The following is a 23054-nucleotide window of genomic DNA, read 5'->3' as shown; positions in this document are numbered from 1 at the left end:
TGTAGAAGTTGTTAGAGTTTTATGGATTTTTAATGTAAATATTTTAATAGTGTTAGTATAAGTTATTTTACGAACGAATAAAGCATTTGTATAGAATTTTATAAGACTTATATAAAATTCCAATAGACAGAGGACGACGGTCCTCGTAAATGCGCCACAACGATAATAATAATTCGCGATTCGCGAGCATGCTTCATTTGAGAAAGTTTATTTTGCGCCCCGCGCACTCAGCCGCGCGGGGCAAGGCCCTCAGCCCCGAGCCTCGAGCGAGAGCCGCAGTCAGCAGTCGAAAGCCGAGAGCCAACGGCCGACATACATCGCGTCACGCCTAGCGCTCGCGCCGTTTGCGTTACCGCCTCACTTTAATATATTTGCAAGTAAATACGCCCCACCTCTACTAACACTATAGTTAGCGCCGCGCAGCCGTCGAGTGGACGGTTGTTTATGTTGTTCCAAAAAAAATTCAGACACCTTAATCAGAACTTCCTGCTGAAAGTGTATGTTTAGTGGCTGCTGTTATTGGCCGGTTGTTGTCCGTCCGCGTGACTCACAGCACGGCATAGTGCATTCGGAGGCCAGTGGCTAGCAAACGAATATGAAGGTAAGCCTGCCCATATTTTTCCTTTTCCCCTTATTTGAAACTAGCTTTTGCCAGCGCCTTCGTCTGTCAATATAATAGTACCGTCCGCGTGCCTGCCATTGCCCGTCCTTTTCCACTCGTCTCGAAGTTTTATTTGTCACTTTATAAATTATTTTAATTGTAAGCTTAAGATCGAAAGTTATATTGAACTTTGAAAGAATCAATGTGGAAAGATTGTTGCGAGACTAACAGTATTGGCAGAGACGTTTTTTTTAAATTTATTAAGGCATTGGATATCGGTGTCATTTAGCCTACCTAAAAACTTAGATATGAATATGTCATAGACAGGTGATTTGAAAAGCTACCGTAATCGCTAGGAGAGACTAGGTTCATGGGAAATTGACACTCATAATATAATTCTATTATGCAACTCATAAGTCCTAAGCTCGGATTTATGCATACTAATCGATTAAGGGCAAATACACATGTCTTTATAACGTCTTGACAATTACAGCATATTTTTGAATAATACTTTTTGTAATAAAAAGCATATTTACGACACGCTTTTGGCAATATATGTATTTTCATACCATTAAACTCAGGGTTAAGTAAATTGAAAAAAAAAATTGTGTAAATGGGACAAAACTTGCAAGCAAATAGCAGCAGTGATGGTTACCATGGTAACAGTAATTCTAAGCCAATGGCGATGGCTTTTTCATTATTTGTATTTTTGCATTTGCAATTGAAAAATTAATGGAACATAAACAATAAAACAAAGTTTTTCTGTGTAACAAAAATGAATTTAATTTCATGCGAATGAAGCTGCACGAGAACAGCTACTTGCTTTATTTAATTTAAAAAAAAATTAAAAGCTAGACAATGCGCAGACGACGTGATAGAGAAACAGATTGCACCTTTGTTTAATGTTTTAGTTTAGTTATAGTCATCGAACCTTATTTATCGGTTCCGGAACAAAAATTGAATGTCTTGAGATCGAGGACTAGGAAATGTATTCTGGCCGCGTTTGCGCAAGGACAGCGCGCCGCCACCGCCCTCCGCCCTCCGCCCTCCGCCTTCCGCCGCATTGTGAACTGTGATGTGATTCCACCACCGGAATCCAATGAATGCGAGCGAGAGAGATTTATACAAGCTGTGTGTGTGTCACAACTTGGCCTATATGAAAAAAAAAGCGAAAATTAAAATACGCCTGGAATATACACCTACTTTGTTTTTATAGTTACTTGCGTCAAATCAAATGTAATCGAGTCGTATTAACACTTAAATGAGTCAGCTTTTGTGTTCTCACAAATACAAAATGATGTTATTACATAAATGGTGTTAAATGAGTTTATAATTAGGGAAATTATTAAATAAATTAATCGGAAAACTGCAATATGTCATAAAGACAAGTACAAAAACAACAAATTAGACACGTGGCGACCACTTTCGTTATTTCATGTTATCATCGGTGAATGACTCGCCTTGAGCTACCCCTCACTTATAGCATTTTGTGTTCGGTTTTGATAGCAACCAATAAAAATTAATATGAAAAGGAAAGTAGTGGTCGGAATTGACACGCGCTAGTTAGAAAGTTGCGCCGTTCCGCGAATAAATAAAAAATTGAATCCACGCGCGCACACACCGACACTAAGATAAGGTAAAATGCAGGGTGTAACGTAGCGACCGTGCTTTGTGTATGTATTCCATTTCTCCATCCAAACTGTCTCCAAAACTGGTTTTTGTTTGTCGAACGAAAGAAGCTAAATCGACATTGTCAGAGCCAAGGAGGGAGTTCCGTCCGAAACTGAATGTTATCGTGGACGGTGGCTCGCGCTCATTTGTGAGAACGATAGCGCCGCTCCCACGATGAGGCCGATAGCTTGTCGTGTTATCTAACGGCGACCACTTTCTCTGGAGTGGTATCTAACGCCGCCACCGCCGCCGCCGCCGCCGCCGCCATGCAATGCTCGATGTCGCGGCACAACAATTTGGTAGCTACAAAGTGTCTCTTTAATGTTTTCACTGTAACTTATTCTTCCGTTCCGTGTGTCTGTGTGGGGACAGGTGTCACGAGTTCCATCCCCGTTCCCTGTGTGTTTTAATGTCTACTGCTACCCCCTCTCCTTTCGCCGTCCCTTCCCTGCGCCACCGAGCCACACGTGTAGTATTCGTGAGAATTTCTCTAACGAGTTAATTTCATGGTTATCAAGAAACCTGTCCGAGATGAAACTCGTATTGTAATTATTAACACTCATAAATCATTTACTTTGTGAAAATCAACATATGAATTATGAATATTGAGTTTCCTTTGACGTAAAATCGTGTTGCGATACAACTAGTGGCACGACACGCGCTTTCTCCTCGGTCACAGCACAAACCTGTTCATAAAAAAAAAACCACAAAGTTACCCACTAATAACAATATGTACAAACAGGAAACAGTCCCGACAGAGACGCGGAAACAGCTACGTAATCGCTCCCTGATCGATGTTATATTGTTATACATACACGGTTATATGAATTATTAGGAAATAACATTAAAGTTACTAATGACTTATTATTATTAACGTTTATTATACTTAGACATGTGTCTTCTAACTAATTAATTTATAGGATAGTATTCGGAACTACCAACTTGTAGATTAAATTTCATTAAAGTGTAATAGTACCGGTCCCCGACACCCGACCCCGGGCCTCTGGGCAGGCAGTGGCGCGGCGTGTCGCGAGTTGTCTCCTCGCAGCACTCACTTCAGCATCCAGCCGCTCTGTAATAGTCACGGCTCCGGTGTCCGGCTACTTCGCTCTGCCGCATACACTCTGTGCGTAGAACAATTCTCACGCCACACATTTGCTTTGATACATTAATATGTACTTACACGTACATGTCGCGGTCATAAAAATTCATATAACAATCGGAGGTACTCCATGATGTATCTGGCCGTGCAATCTGAACGTCTTCAATGATAACCATTTGTTTGAAATAAGTTTAGTATCACCTTAATTAGGTGACTCAATTAACTATTATATTTAACATTTTATAAACTGGCGACATCCGGTATTTTAAAGCTAAAAACTCGCCGCCGACCATAAAAACTCGATCAAGTTAAATATCAAAGCGACCGGTTTTTTGAATATGAAGATGGACTAATTACGAAAATGTAAATGATTTGCGACAAATGGATCAAGTTGTGTTGCGACGATGTTGTAGGAGCAGCGGGGGGGGGGGGGGGAGGAGGATTTCCCTCTAAATTCTACGAACATTTTGATAGTTAGAGGCGATTTAAAATATAACTTCCTTGTTTTTGTGATATTTTATATAATTTATTCTCGGTCCAATAATAAATGACTATTTATGTATTAACATGTTTGTTCCTACTTACTACGTCTTAGAATTTCGGTATGTCTGCTCTAATTCAAATGAATGCGGATACATCAATATCTACATATTACTAATATTATAAATGCGAATGTTTAGATGGATGTTTGTTAGAAGGTATTTCCAGAACGGCTGTATGGATCTCGCTGAAATTTGGCACATATGTAGAACATAGTCGGAAAGAACACATAGGCTACTAATAAATACTTATAAATCCGCGCGGACGGAGTTGCGGGCGACGAAGATAATTTAGACATTGTGTTTACAGCCACAATGTGAAACTAGACATTATAAATTGGTTATTACACCCACGTAAATTAATATACAAAAAAATTTGTGGGCCGTACCATGAGAAATTTAAACAGTGCTTCAAATACATTTTAGCTTAAATAAATAACGTCAACGCTTTTGTACGGTGACTCTAGCGCCCGGCAAGGATTTTTGCCAATCGTGGCTATTGAAACATTATTATGCGTAGGCTTGCGAAATGCGATCTTCACCAAAAAAAATATGAAGTACTTATACGGAAAGCAGTGTGGTGAATATACAAAGTTGAAGTCCATAATATAAATAACCGGCACCGGCGGTCAGAGTTAAAACACGTGTTTTATTGAATAGTATCTAACTACATTTTTTTGCGGTAAAACAGTGTCATCATCATCCACTTTTCGCTATTTTGGGAGACGGAACGTACGGGTGGTGAGCCGCGTCGCCATCTTCTTCTCTCGGGAATTCACACTATATCTTTGAAATTGCTTTTTGTTGATATGTGCAGATTGCATTACGAAGTTTTCCTGAGAGAGAGAGAGAGAGTTAGAGTAGGGAGGTGTTCTTACTTTTAACAAATTGTCGCTATCTTAAAATCGACCACTTTATGTTTTGGCCAGCTTTTTCATGAAGTGTTTATATTCAATGAAATACCTTACACGATGTACCTACTATGATGCAGCTTTCCAGTTCAATGAACAACTAGCTATTGACAATTTGCAAAGCAAAATAACTACGTTATCCACCGTTGCAGTGCTTATATTGTTTTGTTTTCGTGATGCAACATGGCGGCGGACAATGGTTTGATAAAATACAACTAATTAACAAATTGAATGTGTCAATTAAAGCTAAAAATGGACGATAACATTTTGAATCATACAATATAATACTCTATTTGACGTCATACCTACGTGTCGAGAACGGGGCAAGCAACGATGGCGACGAAACAATGAAACTGTTACAGAGGCACACATTTAGAATGTAATGAAGTAGAAATTAGCTTGAATTTTAAATTGAGTCATGAACGGTTTATGTCTTGTACACAAACCACATTTTGTTTTTTATCAATTCTCATACTACATAACGAGTCAAAATCCTCGTGCACGGTAACAGTATGAACAACAACTGTTGTGTTAAGATGCAGCGTGCGACCGCGACGCGACATAATATCAGATGCCCCGGTTGCTTGCTGCAGGCGCGTGGCGTAATGCGTGACGTCACGCGGAGTGGTCACATGCTCCACTAAACTGTGGCGAGCCTCGAACCCGGGACGTTTTCACTTTCATTACGTATTCGAGTCGCGGCCGTGGTCGCCAGCCTCCAAGACCGACAGACAGGGGCGGACTTATATAGTAACTTTAAATACATAGGAGATTTGCAGAAAATATGCACCTGTATACAAATTTTAATTATTAACCGGTTGGCGAACGCACTAACATTATTTTTGTTGCAGGCGGTGTTGTGGGTGGTGGTGCTGCAGTGCGCGGCGTGGCAGTGGCGCGGCGCCAGCGGCCACGGCCGTCTCATCGAACCTCCCTCGCGCGCCTCCGCCTGGCGTTACGGCTTTGACACGCCGCACAACTACAACGACCACGAGCTTTACTGCGGCGGCTTTACGCGCCAGTGGAACAGAAACGGCGGCAAGTGCGGCGTGTGCGGCGACGCGTGGGATACGCCGGCGCCGCGACCGCACGAGCTCGGCGGCCGCTTCGGGCGTGGTGTCATCGTGCGCCGGTATGCACCGCGCGACACCATCCTCATCAAAGTCGAGCTCACCGCCAGCCACATGGGCTACTTCGAATTCAGGGTCTGCGAAGAGCCAAAGGCGACCACACAGGAGTGTTTAGACAAGCACGTTTTGAAACTCGATGATCGAAACTCCACCAAATACTACCCCAAGGAAGGGAACAAGATCTACGAGATGAAATATCACCTGCCCGAGGAGCTGGAGTGTTCGCACTGCGTGCTTCAGTGGAAGTATATAGCGGGCAACAACTGGGGCACGTGCGAGGACGGCAGTGGCGCCGTGGGCTGCGGTCCGCAGGAGGAGTTCCGCGCGTGCGCTGACATCGCGATCGGTGACCGCTTCGCAACCACTACGCGTCGGCCCAGGCCGACATACGTGCCGCCGAGCAGGAAGCCCACCACGCCTCTGCCCGAGGAGTCCACCGGCGGTGCGTGGTACGGCGTTCTCATTGCCGTCATCACGCTGCTGGTGGCTCTCGCCGCGCTCGCCGGAATCTACCTTTACTACTACAGCAGCGGCATGAAGATTAAGGCCCTGTTGAAGTGGGGGTCCGCGTCGCCCGCACCAGCACCCGTTCCTCCGCCGAGGCACAAGAAGTCATCGATTTCCAGGGACAATCCCCCAGTTATATCCTCGCCGAAAATTATTTCTGAGGTGGGATTCGAAACGGTGGATCTCAGAGCCAAATGATGAAAGTTTTAACTGAAAACAACACTGCCACACGTGTGATCAAGACGTAACGTGACGGTATTTGGATGCGACCACGGACAACGGCTGCAACCCTGTGGCCGTAGCAAATTCTAATACATAGGTATCAATAAGAAACTTGTTTGAAGTGTAGTGTGTAGTAGTGTAGTCAGTCGATGATTCATAATTATTTGTACCAGGAATAATAAAATTTTACTGCTTGGAAAATAATATTATAAAAAAAAGACAGACATTTTGCAAACATTTTATTCATATTAAAACATTAAAACAGTTCAATTTGGCTAATGTGGAAAAGTTTTTTTTTTGTTTTAAGGAAAAATTAATTGGCAACATTGAATCCTGCTCCAGACTACGCGATAGTCATTTGTGATAATATTACATGAAAGTTATCATTCTTACACGAAATATATAGGTATAACGAAGCAAAAACATTTCACAGGAGAACATGCATATTTCTGTAATTTTGTATTTAATAAATATAGAATCAATCTTATCTAATATCTGTCTAAGGTTACGTCTTTGGTAGCTTAAGTTAGATTTAATGAGTACGTATTTGTAAATTGTGTATATTTAAACGACATAAATTAAATAAAATACAAGCGAAAAATTTATCCATTTCATTACATCTAATACTTTGACTGCCTGAATCAGAGTGATTTTCCAGATTTTACATGAAGTGAGTCAGCGAGGCGCGGCTGGTGAACTTGGACCATATTGCACTTGGACCATACCATAGATATATATAACATGGGATATCTTTTAAGTTCTAAGTAGTAATAGTTCTAGTTTTAAATTTCTTTATTGAGTATATTATTAGTATTCTCGCAAGCATAATAATTTTTTTAAACTTTGAAATGGAGGCCAAAAATTAGTAATTTCAATGCATCCATTGCGTTTTTAACATACTCTCTCTACCTTTTATCCCAGTGAGTTTTCTTAATTCCTTAAAATATAACAAAATCGTTAGACCTTTTAAGAATCATAAACGAGAAATGGACAAAAATGTCTATGGATATCTGTTTCAAATACTTAAATGTTTGGTGTTGCTTAAGCTTAGATTGACGAAGTTTAGTGAAGATTTGTTGTGAAAAAACTTTATTTTCTATCTCTTAAGTAACTGTCAATTTTAAGCCAGTACCTATGCAATACGACCAATCATAGCAATGATATTAGGCGCAATCTTTTTCTTAAGTGAATTCTAGATTCTAGTCGACTTTAACTGGATTTGAAAGACCCTAATTGCAATTTTTAGCCGACTTCAAAAAGAAGGAGGTTATCAATTCGACTGAATTTTTTTTTTTTTTTTTTTTTATGTGTGTTACCGCGAATCTCCGCCCCTGGTGGTCCGATTTTGATAAAAATTATTTTAAACGAAAGGAAGTGCTTGCAGGTGGGTCCCATTTTTTTGTTTTTTTTTTAAATAACTAGAAGAATAGTAGAATTTGAATATAGCTTCAAAATTTGTTGCGGAAATTAGGGACATTTTTGCTTTCAGCGCTTACGTAGGCTAAACTATAAGACCTACATCAAAATGATGTATGGCGAATTGTAGCTCTTTAAATGTGCTAAATAAAAGTCCGCGATAGCATATATCTATCTTTTATAGTTTTCTCACAATAACCATTTTTTTCTTTACGAAACATTAATTAAATTCATGCCCTATTTCCGACGCTATTATTCAAGTTCAGTATTAACCCTTATGTAAATAAATATGTTCATTATCAAGAGAATTTAATGTAGATTATATTTGCAATTGAAACTATTTCATTCTGTCTAATAGTTTAGGAGATATCGTAAGAATAAAATTACGCGGAAACGAAAAATGCTACATCGCGTTACAATGAATAGCACAAATTTGCTTTCTGGGCTTACGTAGGTCAAACTATATGACCTACATTAAAATGATGTATGGAGTAATTATAGATCCTTAAATTTGCTAAATAAAAGTCTCAGGTGGCATATATCTATCATCGATGGATGTCTCACAAAAACCATGTTATTGTGAACAAACTTCGATTAAAATGCACACGAAAAACAGCGTCGTAAACTTACGGCGCTATTATATTATATTCGATATGAATCCTTATCCAAATAAATATGTTTGATGGCTAGAGTATTAAATGCAGATTACATTAGCCTTTAAACTATGTAATTCTGATCAATAGTTTGGAAGATATTAAATGATTAAAAACTACGCGCATTCGAAAAATGCTAGTGCGGCGCGCGGCTGGACAAAATTATAGGCAAGCTACGATGTATTAGTTCGTTAATTTTCAATTTGTATACCGATTTTGATAATTAGTTCATTGTTTAAAGGAATAGTGGTTATCTGCTGCATTGTCTATTAGTTTTTGAGTACACACATATTAAAAAGGAAAGTCCTTTTCTTTATTTGTCTTATTTCTTTCCTCATGCGTATTAAGGAAATTTGTAATTGAACTTCAAATTCACTAAAAATTGTGAAATAAAACAAAAATTTTAAGAAAAAAAAATAGCCGACTTCAAAAAAAACAATCTCAAACAAAATGCACTCAAAAGTAACATAAAAAAACAATTTCAAACAAAATGCATTCAAAAGTACCATAAAAAACAATTTCAAACAAAATGCATTCAAAAGTACCATAAAAAACAATCTCAAACAAAATTCACTAAAAAGAAACAAAATAATGACATGAAAACTTCTTTCTTTCTTTCTTCTCTCTTTCAAAAACCCTCTAAACTCTAAAGAAAGTTCTCTTCTTTCTTGTAACATGTCTATATTGTATAATTATTGTTATTTTGGAGTCGGTTTCGGCCTAAGTAGGGACATAAAATGTATAATATTATATTTACTTCGGCCGACACCGACTGCGAAATAACAATAATTATACAATATAGACATGTTACAAGAAAGAAGAGAACTTTCTTTAGAGTTTAGAGGGTTTTTGAAAGAGAGAAGAAAGAAAGAAAGAAGTTTTCATGTCATTATTTTGTTTCTTTTTAGTGAATTTTGTTTGAGATTGTTTTTTATGGTACTTTTGAATGCATTTTGTTTGAAATTGTTTTTTATGGTACTTTTGAATGCATTTTGTTTGAAATTGTTTTTTTATGTTACTTTTTTTTGTTTAGATTTCCATCATTGCCTTTATGAGAAGATTATTTAAACAGTAATGTTATGAAATTTTTTTCCTCCTTAGTTGAACTTATGAAAAATTATCCAGCCTTATCTGGCGCAAGTCGCTTTATGTTCATCGACAAGCATGTGGGCAACGGCAAACTAGATTTAAAAAAAAATAGCTTTATCAAAAATATTTGTCATGGGTGTCCCTAAAAAGCGTTATAATTTCCTTATCTTCTGATATCAGATTTAAAACTTAAAAGTCTGCGAGGATTAATTATAGTCAAATTAGGAACTAGTGAGCGAGGCGCTGCTTCCGTGGTTGATTTTGTCAGAATACATATAAAACTACTTAGACCTACTTAGGCTATAGTACAAACAGGATTTTGACATTTTTTGACGTTCACAGGGGGGCGCTAGTGAGCTATCATAATTTAATTTGACTTATACAAATAGATATAGTGTGTGTATCTGTTTAAGGATGACTAGTTTGAAAACTGAAGCCTATAAAGTATCGAATCAATTTTATATGAGGATTAATATTGTACTTAATGGATGGTTGTCATGTCGAACTGTACATGCAAAATGATCAACTATAGTTTATAATTGATCGAAAATCGGACTTGTAATAAAATGAATCGAAGTAATAAGTATTATAATGTAGGTATTTTATTACTTTTCGAACTTATTCCAGTTATTTGGCTTTGCATCTCAAAGTTAAATAAAGAAATATTAAATACATTTTACTTTTTTGTTTGTCAACACCTCAATTTTTGGTTTATTTATTTGTGTAGTTTTGTAGAATAAAATAGGATTAGATAGAAACAATTTTATTTATTATTTATTACAAAATTCAAAAACAATAATCAGGAAATTTTCTATTGCAAGTTCTATGAGAACAATCAACGAAAATCAAAAAAAATCATAAATCAAAAATAAAAGTTAATTTACGTACCTTCTTAAACCGGGTTTTGTACCTGACAGCTTCATCTTGACGTAGTATCTTTGATAACATAGTTACTTAGTTAGTTAAATATCACTATTTTTTTAAAATTTTCTTCAGACGCTCATAGGTGGGCATTAAAGGGTCACCTTCATCGCCTTCTCAAAAGCATTTGAACTTCGCCACCCAAATTATTTTACTAGCAAACGAAGACCCTTGTGTGCGATTCATCAAAATATCGACAGGCAATATAGCTTTTCTCAAAGAAAATATCTAAAAGTTTAAATAGTAAAACCATCAAGTTTTAATAAATTTTTAAAGATACCTTGTTTCAGAGGCAAACGGACCTAATCTGTAGCTATACAAGCCAAAAATTCTAAAGGAATCTGAAAGTTTTAATGTATTAGATGTGTTTAAAAAAACAGTAACTGAAATAGATTCTCAAAGCAGATTTTGTCGCAAACCAGTGTTGTCGATACGTACCATATGTACCTCTAGTTTACTAAATGCCAAAATCAAATAGGCACAAAAACGACTCGTAGCCCGTCCATATATGTCTAGAGGTTAGTGGACTTATATATTTATATTTACGTACTGGTAACACTAAGTATTTTTGTCTAAAATTTACTCAAACATAAAAGTCTTTCTACGGAAGACTAGGCAGTATGGTCGAAAGACTATAGCCTGCGCCATGGGCGAAAAAAAAAAAAAAAAATCAAACATAAAATGTCACTGTCAGTTGTCAAAAAGCAATAAACGACAAGCACAAAACAAACGTGCAGCGAAAGAATATTAAAAGACACGAAATTGCATTTATTTAGCGAAAGACATATTTTAAGTAGAAAATGGCGGTGCGTCCGCAGCACATGCATGATGGTGGAATTGTCGAACGTCGCTTACGGCCGATATACGGTAAAAATTATATTAACCTATTGGAACCGTTCTCTAATAAGTTATTGCTCTGCATCGGCTTATTTATTTGCAGACTGGTTGGACAATGGGGTAAATAAGAAAGCGCTTCAGGAAGCCGAAAAAGTTCTCAAGAAAAGTCCTACTCTACAAGCGGCACGAGCTTTAAAAGCTCTGGCGCTTTTAAGGTTAGGAAAAAAGTGTGAAGCTCAGGCGGTGCTGGAGGCGCTGGCTGAGGAGAAGCCGAGCGACGATACCACGCTGCAGGCCATGACCATATCCTACAGAGAGTCGCAGCAACGTACGTAGAACGCATCATCGTTAATCCATTGTTAATCATGCATTCAATAAAGAAAGACCCAAAGACTGGTTGTGAAGACGGCCATTAATACTACATATTTTCAATTAAAAATGTTGAACGAAAAATGGTCCACAGTTGAAATATTGAAGGGTGATTAATGGTTGATTTAATTACTTTATTGAATCAATGCCCATCCCTATGGGGAAGGGTTCAAAGTAGAATACTCGTGTATTGTGCATAGTATGGCCCAACATAGTGGCACGATGCAGGCAAAGTGGTGTGTGTGTGTGTGCAGTACAGAAGGTGTGCGAGGCATATGAGGCGGCAGTGCGTGCGGAGCCTGGCAGTGAGGAGCTCCACTCGCACCTGTTCATGGCTTACGTGCGCGTGGGCGACCACCGCGCGCAGCAGCGCGCCGCTCTGCAACTCTATCGCATCGCGCCCAAGAACCCATACTACTTCTGGGCGGTCATGAGTGTTGTGTTGCAGGTACTCACCTTACCCATTTACTTTGGATTATATAAAAAGTTTTATGTGAATCTTTGTTGGCAAACATTTATTTGACATTAATGACAATTTTCACAATACCTGGAGTAATATAGGCTAATGATTATTTGAAATGACGATCCATTCCTTTTTTTAGAATGGTTTGCTTTTCAGGCTAAGTCTACAGAAGATGTTTCCAAGAAAGGAATTCTCCTCGCACTAGCGCAGCGAATGGTAGATAATTTTATAACGGAGAACAAAATGGAAGCAGAACAGGAGGCACGGCTGTACATGATGATCCTGGAGCTGCAGGAGAAGTGGGAAGACCTGCTCGCGTTCGTCGAGGGCCCCGTGTACGCGCAGCTGGTGCCCGGCTCCACACTACAGGCCAGCATACCGTACCTCAGGAGACTCGGCCGTTGGAGGAAATTAAATTTGGTGTGCAAAGATCTGTTATGGGAGAACCAGGACCGCTGGGACTACTACATGCCCTATTTCGACTCCGTTTTCGAATTGATGAAGAGCGACGAGCGCGACGAGAGCGACGGCTCGGCGGACGACACGGCGGAAAAGTGCCACGAGTTCATCTGCTCGCTTGTGGAGAGCGTGTCAGCGGGGCGCGCGCTGCGCGGGCCCTACCTGGCGCGCCTCGAGCTGTGGCGGCGTCTGGCGGCACACGAGGCGGGCGGCTCGGCGGCCGCGCTGCTGGGCAGTGCGCGCGCGCTGTGCGTGCAGTACCTGCGCGTGTTCGCCGCCAAGCCTTGCGCCGTCGCCGACCTCAGACCGTACCTGGCCATCATACCGCAGCAGGAGCGCGAGGACCACTGCAGGGACTTTCTCACATGCTTGGGCTTCGATGAGAACAGCGAGCCTGACAATGTAAGTACATTCGAGCTCAATATTATTTCTTTGAAAGGTTTCCGTTCGGGCGGTCCACGGAAGCGAGGAGGCATTCGATTAACAATGGAGTTAGTTACCGTTCTGTGGTATTGTTTAGCCGGCTTCAAAAAGAAGGTTATCATATTACTAAAATGTCCAAGGTTTTTAATTGAAGCTCAGCCTAGTGTATGTTCGAGGATTCGATACCAAAAGATAAGTCGACTCGAAAATGGCGCAACATTTTCAGGCGGCGGACATCCAGCGGCACGTGTCGTGCGTGTGCGCGTGGCGGCTGTGTGCGCCGCCGCCGGACGCCGCGGCCAGTCTGGCGCTGGCGCACGCGCTGCGGGCGCACTACCTGCGCTGCGTGCGCGCCGCCCCCGCCCCCGCAGCCCCCGCGCCCACAGACAGCAGCCCCGCGGACGCGTACGCAACGCTCGCCGCACACCACTATTGTTACGCCGGTACGCGCAGCCGCACGCACATCGTCCTCAAACTACGAATACACTCGTATATAACAATGATGCGATTGCAGCGGTGCAGCTGCAGGAGGCGGGCCCGCTGGTGCAGGCGCTGGGCGTGCTGGAGCTGTGCGCGCGCCGCTCGCCCGCGCAGCCGCACGCCAAGCTGCTGCTGCTCGCGATCTACCACATGCTCGGTACTCCCGCACGGACAAGCTTAAGATCGTTCGCGACTCTCGATATATTTCTACTAGGTTTCTACTGCTTAACCTGGTATGACAGTATTAATATAAAAATGAAATCGATAAACTTTATCCGCCTGCTCGCGAGAATTAAGTTGTCGAGCAATTTTTGCATAATCTTAAATAGCGACTTCCACGACTCCGGCACGTATGCGGACTCGGCCAACTGTCCCAACTGGCTCCCCACCGAGCTCAGGCGGGTTCGGCGAGGGGTCCTATCGTGTCGTTAGCCAGTAGTGAATGTGTTGCGATGTGCGCAGGCGCCGGCGCCGCGGCGGAGACTGCGTTCGCGAGGCTGGAGGCGAAGCACGTGCAGCTGGCGTCGCTGGGCTGGCTGCACGCGGCGCGCCTGCCCGCCGCCGCGCCCGCGCTCGCCCCCGCGCGCCTCGCCGACGTGCACACCTTCTATCAGCACCACGCCAAGGACGTCAGTATATCTCTGCTCAAATTCATGCGTCCGTCCATTTTGAGCCGAGGCGTTTCGAGAGTGACCGAGGTGTATTGGTCCCGCAGAGCGTGGAGCAGCTGACGTACGCGTACAAGTACGGCACGTTCGAGAAGCTGGTGGAGCTGGGGGCGTGGCGCGCGCGGCTGGAGGCGTGCGCGTGGGCGGCGCTGGTGGCCCGCGAGCGCGCGCTGCTGCCGCCCGCCGCCCCGCCCGCCGCGCCGCCCGCCGCGCCGCCCGCCGCCCCGCCCGCGCTGCCAGACACGCTCACGTGAGTCGCTGCTCTTTAATATCTAATTTAGACCTTCATACACAAGACGAGGTAAATCTCTGAAAACCGGCAATCGCTCTATAAGTAATTAACCAACTACAGGCAGAATACGTGTGCGGTGTGTGCGAGCTCCAGTTTCAACATACTGTGCAAGAAGCATGATATAGACCCATTTGCAACTAGTGTGTGCTCAACGAGGAGTTGCCTTAGCCGAGATTTTTTCAAATAACTCGAGCAGTAAATTTAATTACTTACTTTTATATTTCCTGTGCTGACTGACAAATTAGGTAAGCCAATGCTATAAGTGTGGACTTGTAATTAGCTGTATGTTAACTATCTTGTTTATGATACTGTTGTTTTCTAGCTGTAAGTCTGCCATGTAAATAAATAAATAAATACTCTGGTGCGCAGCGACAACCGCGACCTCACCGTGATAGTGAGCTGGGAGCCGGCGCAGCGACGCGACGAGGGCCTGCGCGCGCGCACCTTCGAGCGCGACGTGGCCTACCTGCGCCTGAAGGACGCGCTGGTGCGGGCGCTGGCGCTGTGCGCGGAGGCGGCCGCGGCGCTCGACAACGAGCACCTGCTGCGCCAGCTCGACCACTGCGTGGACGCGTTCGGCGCGGCCATGGAGCGCTGCAGATGCGAGTACCGCGCCCCCGAGGAGGACCTCAGCGTCTGCGCCCCTCTGCCTTCTAGGATTTTTGGTGAGCGAAGAATTGAATACCGCAACGAAACGATTATAACTACCCACTTACTATAACCTACCGATAGTCGTTGTCGTCTCGATCAAATATTTAAGATCGCTTTGGTTAAGAACATATTGCATTTAAAATAGACGAGCACAAATGTCGCAGACTTAATAAAGTTAGTTATATGATGAACATCAGCGCTGGTGCAGTCGCCGGCGTCGTACGGCGCGCTGTACACGTGCTTGCTGCGCGTGGCGCGCGCGGCGTGCGAGCGCGGCGAGGGCGGGCCGGGGGCGGGGGCGGGGGCGGTGCCGCGCGCGGTCGCCGCGCTGAGTGCCGCCCTGCGCGCCGCGCGCCCCGCCCTCGCCGACCTGGCGCCCGCCACACTCTGGCACGCGAGGGACGCGCTCGAGCATCTCTCCAACATCCTGGAGGTGAGTGTAGCCGCGCTCGTTGGACGGCAGCCGAATGCGGTCCCTCGGTGACCCGATGCTCTTCTATTTGCAGTTCGCGGGAGTGATGACGTACGTGTTCGGGTTGTGCCGCGAGGTGGTGACGCCGACCAACTCGAGGAAGTCGAGCAAGAAGAAGGCGAGCGTGTCCCCGGAGCGCGCGGGGACGGGACGCGCGCTGGGCGAGGCGGGCGGGGAGGCGGCGGCGCTGCTGGGCGAGGTGCGCGCGCGGCTGGAGGCCTGGCCCGCCGCCTGGGCCGCGCCGCACCTCGCCTCGGGCGTGGAGGAGCAGCTGGCGGGGGAGTACCGCTGCCCCGCGGCCGGCCAGCTGGAGCGCAGCTACCGGGAGGCGCTGCGACACGCGCGGGACACGCTCGACGATAAAATTAAATACTTGAAGAGTATGCAGTGACGGCGCAGTGCAGTGACCGCGTAGTGCAGTGACGGCGCAGTGCAATGACGGCGCACTGCAGTGACCGCGTAGTGCAGCGACGGCGCAGTGCAGTGACCGCGCAATGCAACGCCAGTGCCAGTGCTACACGTCACATACATATCCTGTACATAGAGCGGCGCGAGGACTCATCAACTCGTTTTTACTCGCTACAACAAAATACAAAGTGATAGAAACACCCTTATTATTTTTAAATATAAACATTAATCTTTTTTTTTTTCTTCTTGAAATTAAAATGACACCGTGTATTACATGCGGCGAAGTGAGGGCGGTTAACTTGCCGCCATACCAAGAGACACATCTTTAATAAGAAACCCTCCCCGTCCTCTAGCAAGTCATCTCTCAGATAGATGTGTACAAAATCCTGCTTATTGCGACTCGTCGACGCTAAATCATCATTTTTTGGCGGCACATTCACGGCTTCGCTTCGTGCGCTGCTGGTTCTAGTCAATGCGTCACCTCCGCGCCTCGCCCCGCATGGCCCCGCCTCATCAGGTCACTCAGTCCGTAGTATGTTGTTTTGTGGAAAAAAATTACTGCCAAATAGATATTTTTACAATTGTTCAAGAAATGTAAATAAGTCCTATCAAATCCGAAAAGATTTAGAGGTTCCAAACCTTGCTTTGGAGAGTTTTCTAACATCCAGTCCAGGGTGTTTTGTATTTTATATTCAAATACTGATAGAATATTATCATACCGATATTTTTATATGATCAGCGGAAAATATGATACCTGTTACTAACAAAATTGTAGTTTTATTTTATAAAAAGAGGTTGAGCGCCGACGTCGCGGAACATTGGATGTCCCTCTACATTCTGGCCCGCGTTTTATCTAAATCAAAGTACGACATTACTTCTGACATAACACATAACAATCTAACATTAAATTGTTCTAACTTTCCTGAGACATTTATATAAACCACTATGCGGCTAACAATATGGTATAATTTATCTGCAGATAAAGGTACGTCATTGTATAACATTGTACTAAGGATATAATATGAAGAAGTAAAGCCTTTTGTTCTGTGATGAAATAAAAAAGAAAAACATGTAAATAACTATATATTTTATTTACAACACTAATATTGCAATAAAAGTTAATTTTAGACAAAACTTAAAATTTGACAAGAAAATAACTTATTTTTCAATTTTGTTGGTTTACGTGTCGAGTTGCGACAAATATTAAACAATAACAATAATAATTAGTAATTACATTGTGCGACAGAAACGACCCCCCCCCCCTCCCTCCCCCAACTCCGCACTCAACACTCGCTACTCACTTCACACTACTCCACTAGTTCACCAAACAAATTGGAAACATTAAAAGTAAGTAAAGTGTAAATACTGGAAGCTTAAAAAGAAAATAAAATTGATTATGTAATTATAGAACAAGTTGACATTGAACTGAGCAACAAAAGTATTATCTTAAGATGTCTATCTAAAAAAATCAGGTCTCTTCTATACCGGCTCGCAAGATGAAATTTATCAAAGATATGAGATAGTATGTTCAGACAAACGGAACAGTTTTCGTCCAGGTGTGGAACATGTTACATGGCACGTGAAGTGTTCGCCCGCACACAGGGAGGGTGGGGAGGGGGGGGGTCGCCTGCGGGAATGTGTCACAGTTATGGAAATGATTTAATTAAATGTTAAACTCCTCACACATCTATTTGTACTTGCACCGGAACAAATCTTAAGCAATAAACAAGACATAGCAGGAATTCGTCAGATTGCGCCCCCCCCCCCCTCACCCCGCACCCTGCGCGCGTACGTCTTGATTTATCATCATTTAAATAGTTTTAATACATGGGCTTTATTTATTTGACAAAGATCGGGTTCCTACATGGCTGCGGGCTCGATACGGAGAGGGCGAGGGGGGGGGGGGGAGGCGCACTCGTTTAAGTATAAGACAAATAAATACAACATAAATAAAATGTACACAATGAAAGTAAGAAAGAACACTCACACAGAGAGAACGCTCCCGTGTATATATTTACAGCCTTAACCTACCTACATATGCAATATACACATTCTTATCACAATGTATTATTATTATTGAACATTATATGAAATAAGTAAAGTCAGAATACTGCAGCACATCGGAATGTCGTTTTATGTCACATGAAACACGGAGCGTCACCATGTGGGGGGTGGGGGGTGGGGGGAGGCCCGAGCCGGCGGCGCGCGCTCACAGCGTGTGGAAGAGGTCGCGCGCGTTGTTCTTGGAGTACCGCCGGTACGAGCACTCGCTGAATCAGCTGCCGCTGCAACCGACACGTGATGAGTTAGCCAGTGTGTGTGTGTGAGTGTGTGTGTGTGAGCGGGTAGGTAGGTGTAGGTAGGTACCTGCGGTCGTGCAGGGCGCGGCGGCGAGCTGTCTGTCGCTGGTGCTCAAACTCGAAGTCGTCCTCGGTGAGGGCGAGACGCTGCATGTGCTGCAGCAGGTAGTCCTCGGCCAGCACGGCGGGCGGCGGGTGACGCAGCAGCTCGAGCGTCTCGCAGAGGCCGTGGGCGCGGCGACGCGCGCGCGCGGGGCCCAGCGTGCCCGCCAGGATGACGAGGGCCGCCTTGAAGAGCACCTTGACGCCCTCGCAGAGGAAGCAGTCCCAGACCCGCAGCAGGCTGTCCCAGGGCAGCGTGCGCGTGAGCGCGCACAGGAACCACTCGGTGGCGTAGAGCACGGGCTCCACCTTGTGGCGCAGCAGGTGGCGGTGCACGGCGGGCGCGGTGCGGCGCAGCAGCGCGTGCAGGATGTCGCCGTCGCGCTGCAGCACCTCCAACCCGGGGTTGTAGTAGCCGCTGAGGTACTTGTCGCTGATGCTCACCAGGCACCAGAAAGCCTGCACGGCGGGCATGTGCATCAGCAGGAAGGCGGCGACCGGCGCCTGCGCCTGGAAGTACCCCACCTTGGGGTTCAGCACCGAGTACGCCTTCAGCACCGAGAACAGCTCCTGCTGCCTGCCGACGACACCGCTCCATGTAGACATACTAAATAAAATTAGGTAAAGGCGAGCGCGGCGGGGTAGAGGCTACTCACCCGAGGCCCTCCTCGCGGATGAACATCTCATGGTAGGGGAACTGGCGGTGCAGGTCCTTGCGGATGTCGTCCATGCACTTGGGGTCTCCGGGCGCGCGCAGCAGCTCCTCGTAGTCGTGCGGGTGTTTGTCGAGCAGCAGCTGCCCGCCGCACAGGTACAGCCACGCCTTGGGCCGCACCGACGCCGGGATGCCTGCGCCCCACGGTCTTGCGTTAACTCACAGTCACAGGTTATGTCACACCATGTTTTCAAGCCGATATAATAAATATTTACTTAAATAATATAACGTCAAAAAAAAAGTAATGTCCTATGATAGTAGACCTTCTCAATACGGCGTCGTACAGACCTGTGTGTGTGTGTATGTGTGGAGGTGGGAGGAAGGGGGGGGAGGGGGTAGACGCACCTTTCCTACAGCGCTCGCGCACCTTCTTGTAGTTCCTGCTCATGAAGGCCTCCCAGTTGTCGAGCATGCGCAGCCACTTCTGCTCGCGCTTCAGGATCGTGCTCGGGGATACGGTCCGCTTGCTGCAACCACATATCCCCATCATCATCTCAATTATATTGCTATGAAGTTTACAATTTTCATCGCTTTGTAAAGGATAAAGAAATTAAGCTTGTAGAACACAAGCATGTGCGGGCGGGGCACGGGTTTAGGATAAGCAAACCCCGCTGCCATAGGGCCCCCAGTGCTAGCCGCCCCCCCTTTCACAGTTCACATTATTAAATACTGTACCTATCGTATATTATTGACAATGATAGCGAAGAATATTTGCACCGATTTCGTGCAAAAATTCAGTCTGTTTTTGAATACTCTTATGTAAGCCTCGAGTTACGCACAACGTAACAAAAAAAACCTTTAGCATTCCACCGCGCGTCGAATCGAGCTTGCGCACAATGCATTTGCGAAACGCCTCGGCGTCTAGGTTCGCACAATTTTTACAACAAGTAGTAATTACAACAGAGTGTTGCAGCGCGTGCGGGCCGCAGGGCGCGGACCAGGCGGCGCGGCACGGTATATATACGCAATACAATTTCACCTGACACCGCTCAACTTTTTGCAGACGACCGCTGACGTCGCACGCGCTACGCCACAATAGAATTGTGGTGATATACCCTCTGGGAGGCGAGGAAGAGGTGGAAGAAATTCACAATAACCCAATGTTGTTATTGTCCAGTGAACCATACAACTATTTTTGCACTGGCATTTACTAACCTGATATTTGTAGGGTGAATGGCAGGAAAGCAGTAAAACGACCGAATGATGATACAAGACTGCCTTTAATTAATGATAAATTGTATGATATAGCTAGCATGATTACATCTCTATGTATACTTCTATATATTTCTTACAACTACTACATACTGAGGATATAGCAAACTTATCAGTGGAGACCAACTTCATTTGTTCAGGTGTATTGTGTCAGGAGTACAAGCAACTGACACAATACATCTGAACAAATAGGATTTATATATAAAACATAGCAAGATCAAAAAACACAACTCGGTGAAGTCAACCAGGTTCAAGTGATGTGTCTCACTGCATAAGGAACTGTTTAATTACATTTAACCTGACTTGAAACTTTATCAGATGTAATGCTAGAAAAAAAAGGTTATTAGACAATACATAGAAAGTATTTGCAATATTAACATTATGATGCAAAAATGTGACACACAAGCAATTAAAGCAAGAACTGAAGGTCAATAAACAATTTGTAATTGTGGGTAATTGTCCATGTACCTCGAAAGTGTGCATGCTAACTTGGCCTAGTTATCATCCCTCACACCCCTACCTCTCTCCCAACCAGTACATAACATACTTGGGAAAGTTTAGAACAGTGGTAGATCCCATAATAACAAATATTTGGGTGCTCAAATAGGCTGGGTCAACCAGTAAAATGCCACAACCACAAAGAAGACCGGGGATGAAATGGAAGCAATTTCATGTTTCATCTGATAAGGATGCTTTCAGGAGGCCTAATTTCAGTCTACATTCCCTATACGACCTTTCTTATAAGGAAATGATGGGGAAGATGAAGGTGCTGTGATGTTGCACCGCCACATCCAACTGAAGAGAGGTTTATGTTATAACAATTAACCTTTACAGTCCTTCTTGGATCTTATTTCCTCTTCTTTTAAAAACAAATAACACAAATAGTTACTGCTGATGTAAATCAAGAGAACTTCGCAAACTTACTTCCAACAAAATACATACTTCCCTCCAACTGTTTTTATTGCTTATCAATTTACTGAAATCTCTTAACTTGCACAAATTACACAAATATTTTGTAAACACTTTTTCTAGGCCAGGCAAACCAATGGCACTGTCGAAATGACACACAAAACAATATTTGGGCATGATCATAACATTTATTATGCACAAGAGAAAATGAGTGAACCGTAAGCTACCAAATATTCCAATTTATCAGTCATCATCTACAACCACAATACCTCATCAACTATTTCTTGCAACATTTAAATGGCACAATGATATGCAAAGATATGCCACCCTTGTTCTAGGGGATAAATGTAGCAATTAAACATGTTTATAGGCATTACATGGGAGGAATAGCATTGGCTTGAACATTTCACTGTCCTCTTAAGAACTTTGTAATGCCATTCTTCAAGAATAAGATTTATGCATATATAACATATTGTCACTGTCCCATTACTGTAGTTAATTGCGCTTCGCTTGCAGCCTTTATACGTAAAATAGGTTCAAAATAATGAGTGTACAGCAGTTCAAGTTTAAAAATATGGTCATGTTAGCCAAATACTGTCGAGATTGTTGGATAGTTGAGTTTTATACTTACGGTTCTGGACTGTACTGAGCACCTCCAAAAAATCCATGTCTATCGGGCTGCGTGGTCACTGAGGAGCATATCGATGCGTTGTCTGCTTGTTCGCCGCGGTCCTCCGCACTCTTCACGCTCTTCTGTAACGACATTATCCAAAACGAATCCCAAATCTCTATCACTATCTTCTTTCTACCATCACGCACGAAGGTTTCGCCACAAGACTGTGTGGGCAGCAAAATTAATTATAAATCATATAATTATTCCGGATGTTCACGCCCGTCCACGAATCACAACACCCCAATGCAATTTCGTAAGTCAACAGTCATGGATAGTAAGTTATTAATTGAACACATGCCGATCTACATCCATTATCCACGCAGATTTCCTAACAAGAAAAATCACTAAGCATTTGCAACAATGAAAAGAAAGTAACAAACCACAACAAACTATAAAATATAAAACATTGAATTTGCGAATGCCTGCTGTGCTTACTTACACTTACAAACATATTAGGGATGAGCGTTGATTCAACGAACTAGTTAAATCAACCGTTGATAATAAGCCTTCAACTTTTCAACAGTTGACCGTTTTTCATTTAACTGAATTATTTTACCTAACTTTAACTGAATTAAACACAAATTTACGTACGGTACGCACTTGTTGTTTTTTTTTTTCGCCAGTCTTCGGGTTTTCGTATACTGAATGTTTAATTAACCAGTTGACAAAATCAACTAATTTCCGAGTAGTAACCAAATTAACGTTGGTTGACGCTAAAACTGTCAACAACCATCCCTAACGTAGCAGATAACAGATACAGATATAGCTTTACCTGCACAGATAGCAGCTCATAGACAACACCAAAGAGTGTGTTTGCTCGAAAATCGATTTCACGATGTAATCTGAAAAACGTATATGG

At 43.5% G+C, this 23054-nt stretch overlaps 3 protein-coding genes across 3 annotated transcripts; 2 read left to right on the top strand and 1 right to left on the bottom strand.

Moving 5' to 3' along the window:
- Window positions 1–211: 211 nt before the first annotated feature.
- On the top strand, window positions 212–6901 carry LOC106713013. Its single transcript, XM_014505711.2, has 2 exons — window positions 212–601; window positions 5676–6901. Exons 1-2 carry the CDS (start codon window positions 596–598, stop codon window positions 6657–6659), a joined length of 990 nt encoding a protein of 329 aa, XP_014361197.1. The 5' UTR covers window positions 212–595; the 3' UTR covers window positions 6660–6901.
- A 4543-nt stretch (window positions 6902–11444) lies between these two features.
- Window positions 11445–16267, top strand: LOC106713014 (phagocyte signaling-impaired protein). Its single transcript, XM_045683381.1, has 11 exons — window positions 11445–11629; window positions 11703–11927; window positions 12223–12416; window positions 12588–13292; window positions 13540–13756; window positions 13828–13950; window positions 14256–14422; window positions 14509–14696; window positions 15123–15418; window positions 15602–15837; window positions 15911–16267. The coding sequence occupies exons 1-11, from the start codon at window positions 11563–11565 to the stop codon at window positions 16265–16267; spliced, it is 2775 nt and encodes a 924-aa protein (XP_045539337.1). The 5' UTR covers window positions 11445–11562.
- Window positions 16268–18461: 2194 nt separating this feature from the next.
- On the bottom strand, window positions 18462–22630 carry LOC106713012 (TBC1 domain family member whacked). The gene is made up of 5 exons (XM_014505709.2): window positions 22154–22630; window positions 19747–19868; window positions 19343–19535; window positions 18652–19263; window positions 18462–18569 (listed from the first exon to the last, which is right to left on the bottom strand). The coding sequence occupies exons 1-5, from the start codon at window positions 22285–22287 to the stop codon at window positions 18560–18562; spliced, it is 1071 nt and encodes a 356-aa protein (XP_014361195.1). The 5' UTR covers window positions 22288–22630; the 3' UTR covers window positions 18462–18559.
- Window positions 22631–23054: the final 424 nt, after the last annotated feature.

The sequence above is a fragment of the Papilio machaon genome, chromosome 21, assembly GCF_912999745.1.
Source record: "Papilio machaon chromosome 21, ilPapMach1.1, whole genome shotgun sequence".
Taxonomy (NCBI): Eukaryota; Metazoa; Arthropoda; class Insecta; order Lepidoptera; family Papilionidae; genus Papilio; species Papilio machaon.
Note: the sequence above shows the minus strand (reverse complement) of the source record. Positions and strands in the feature narration are given on the sequence as shown.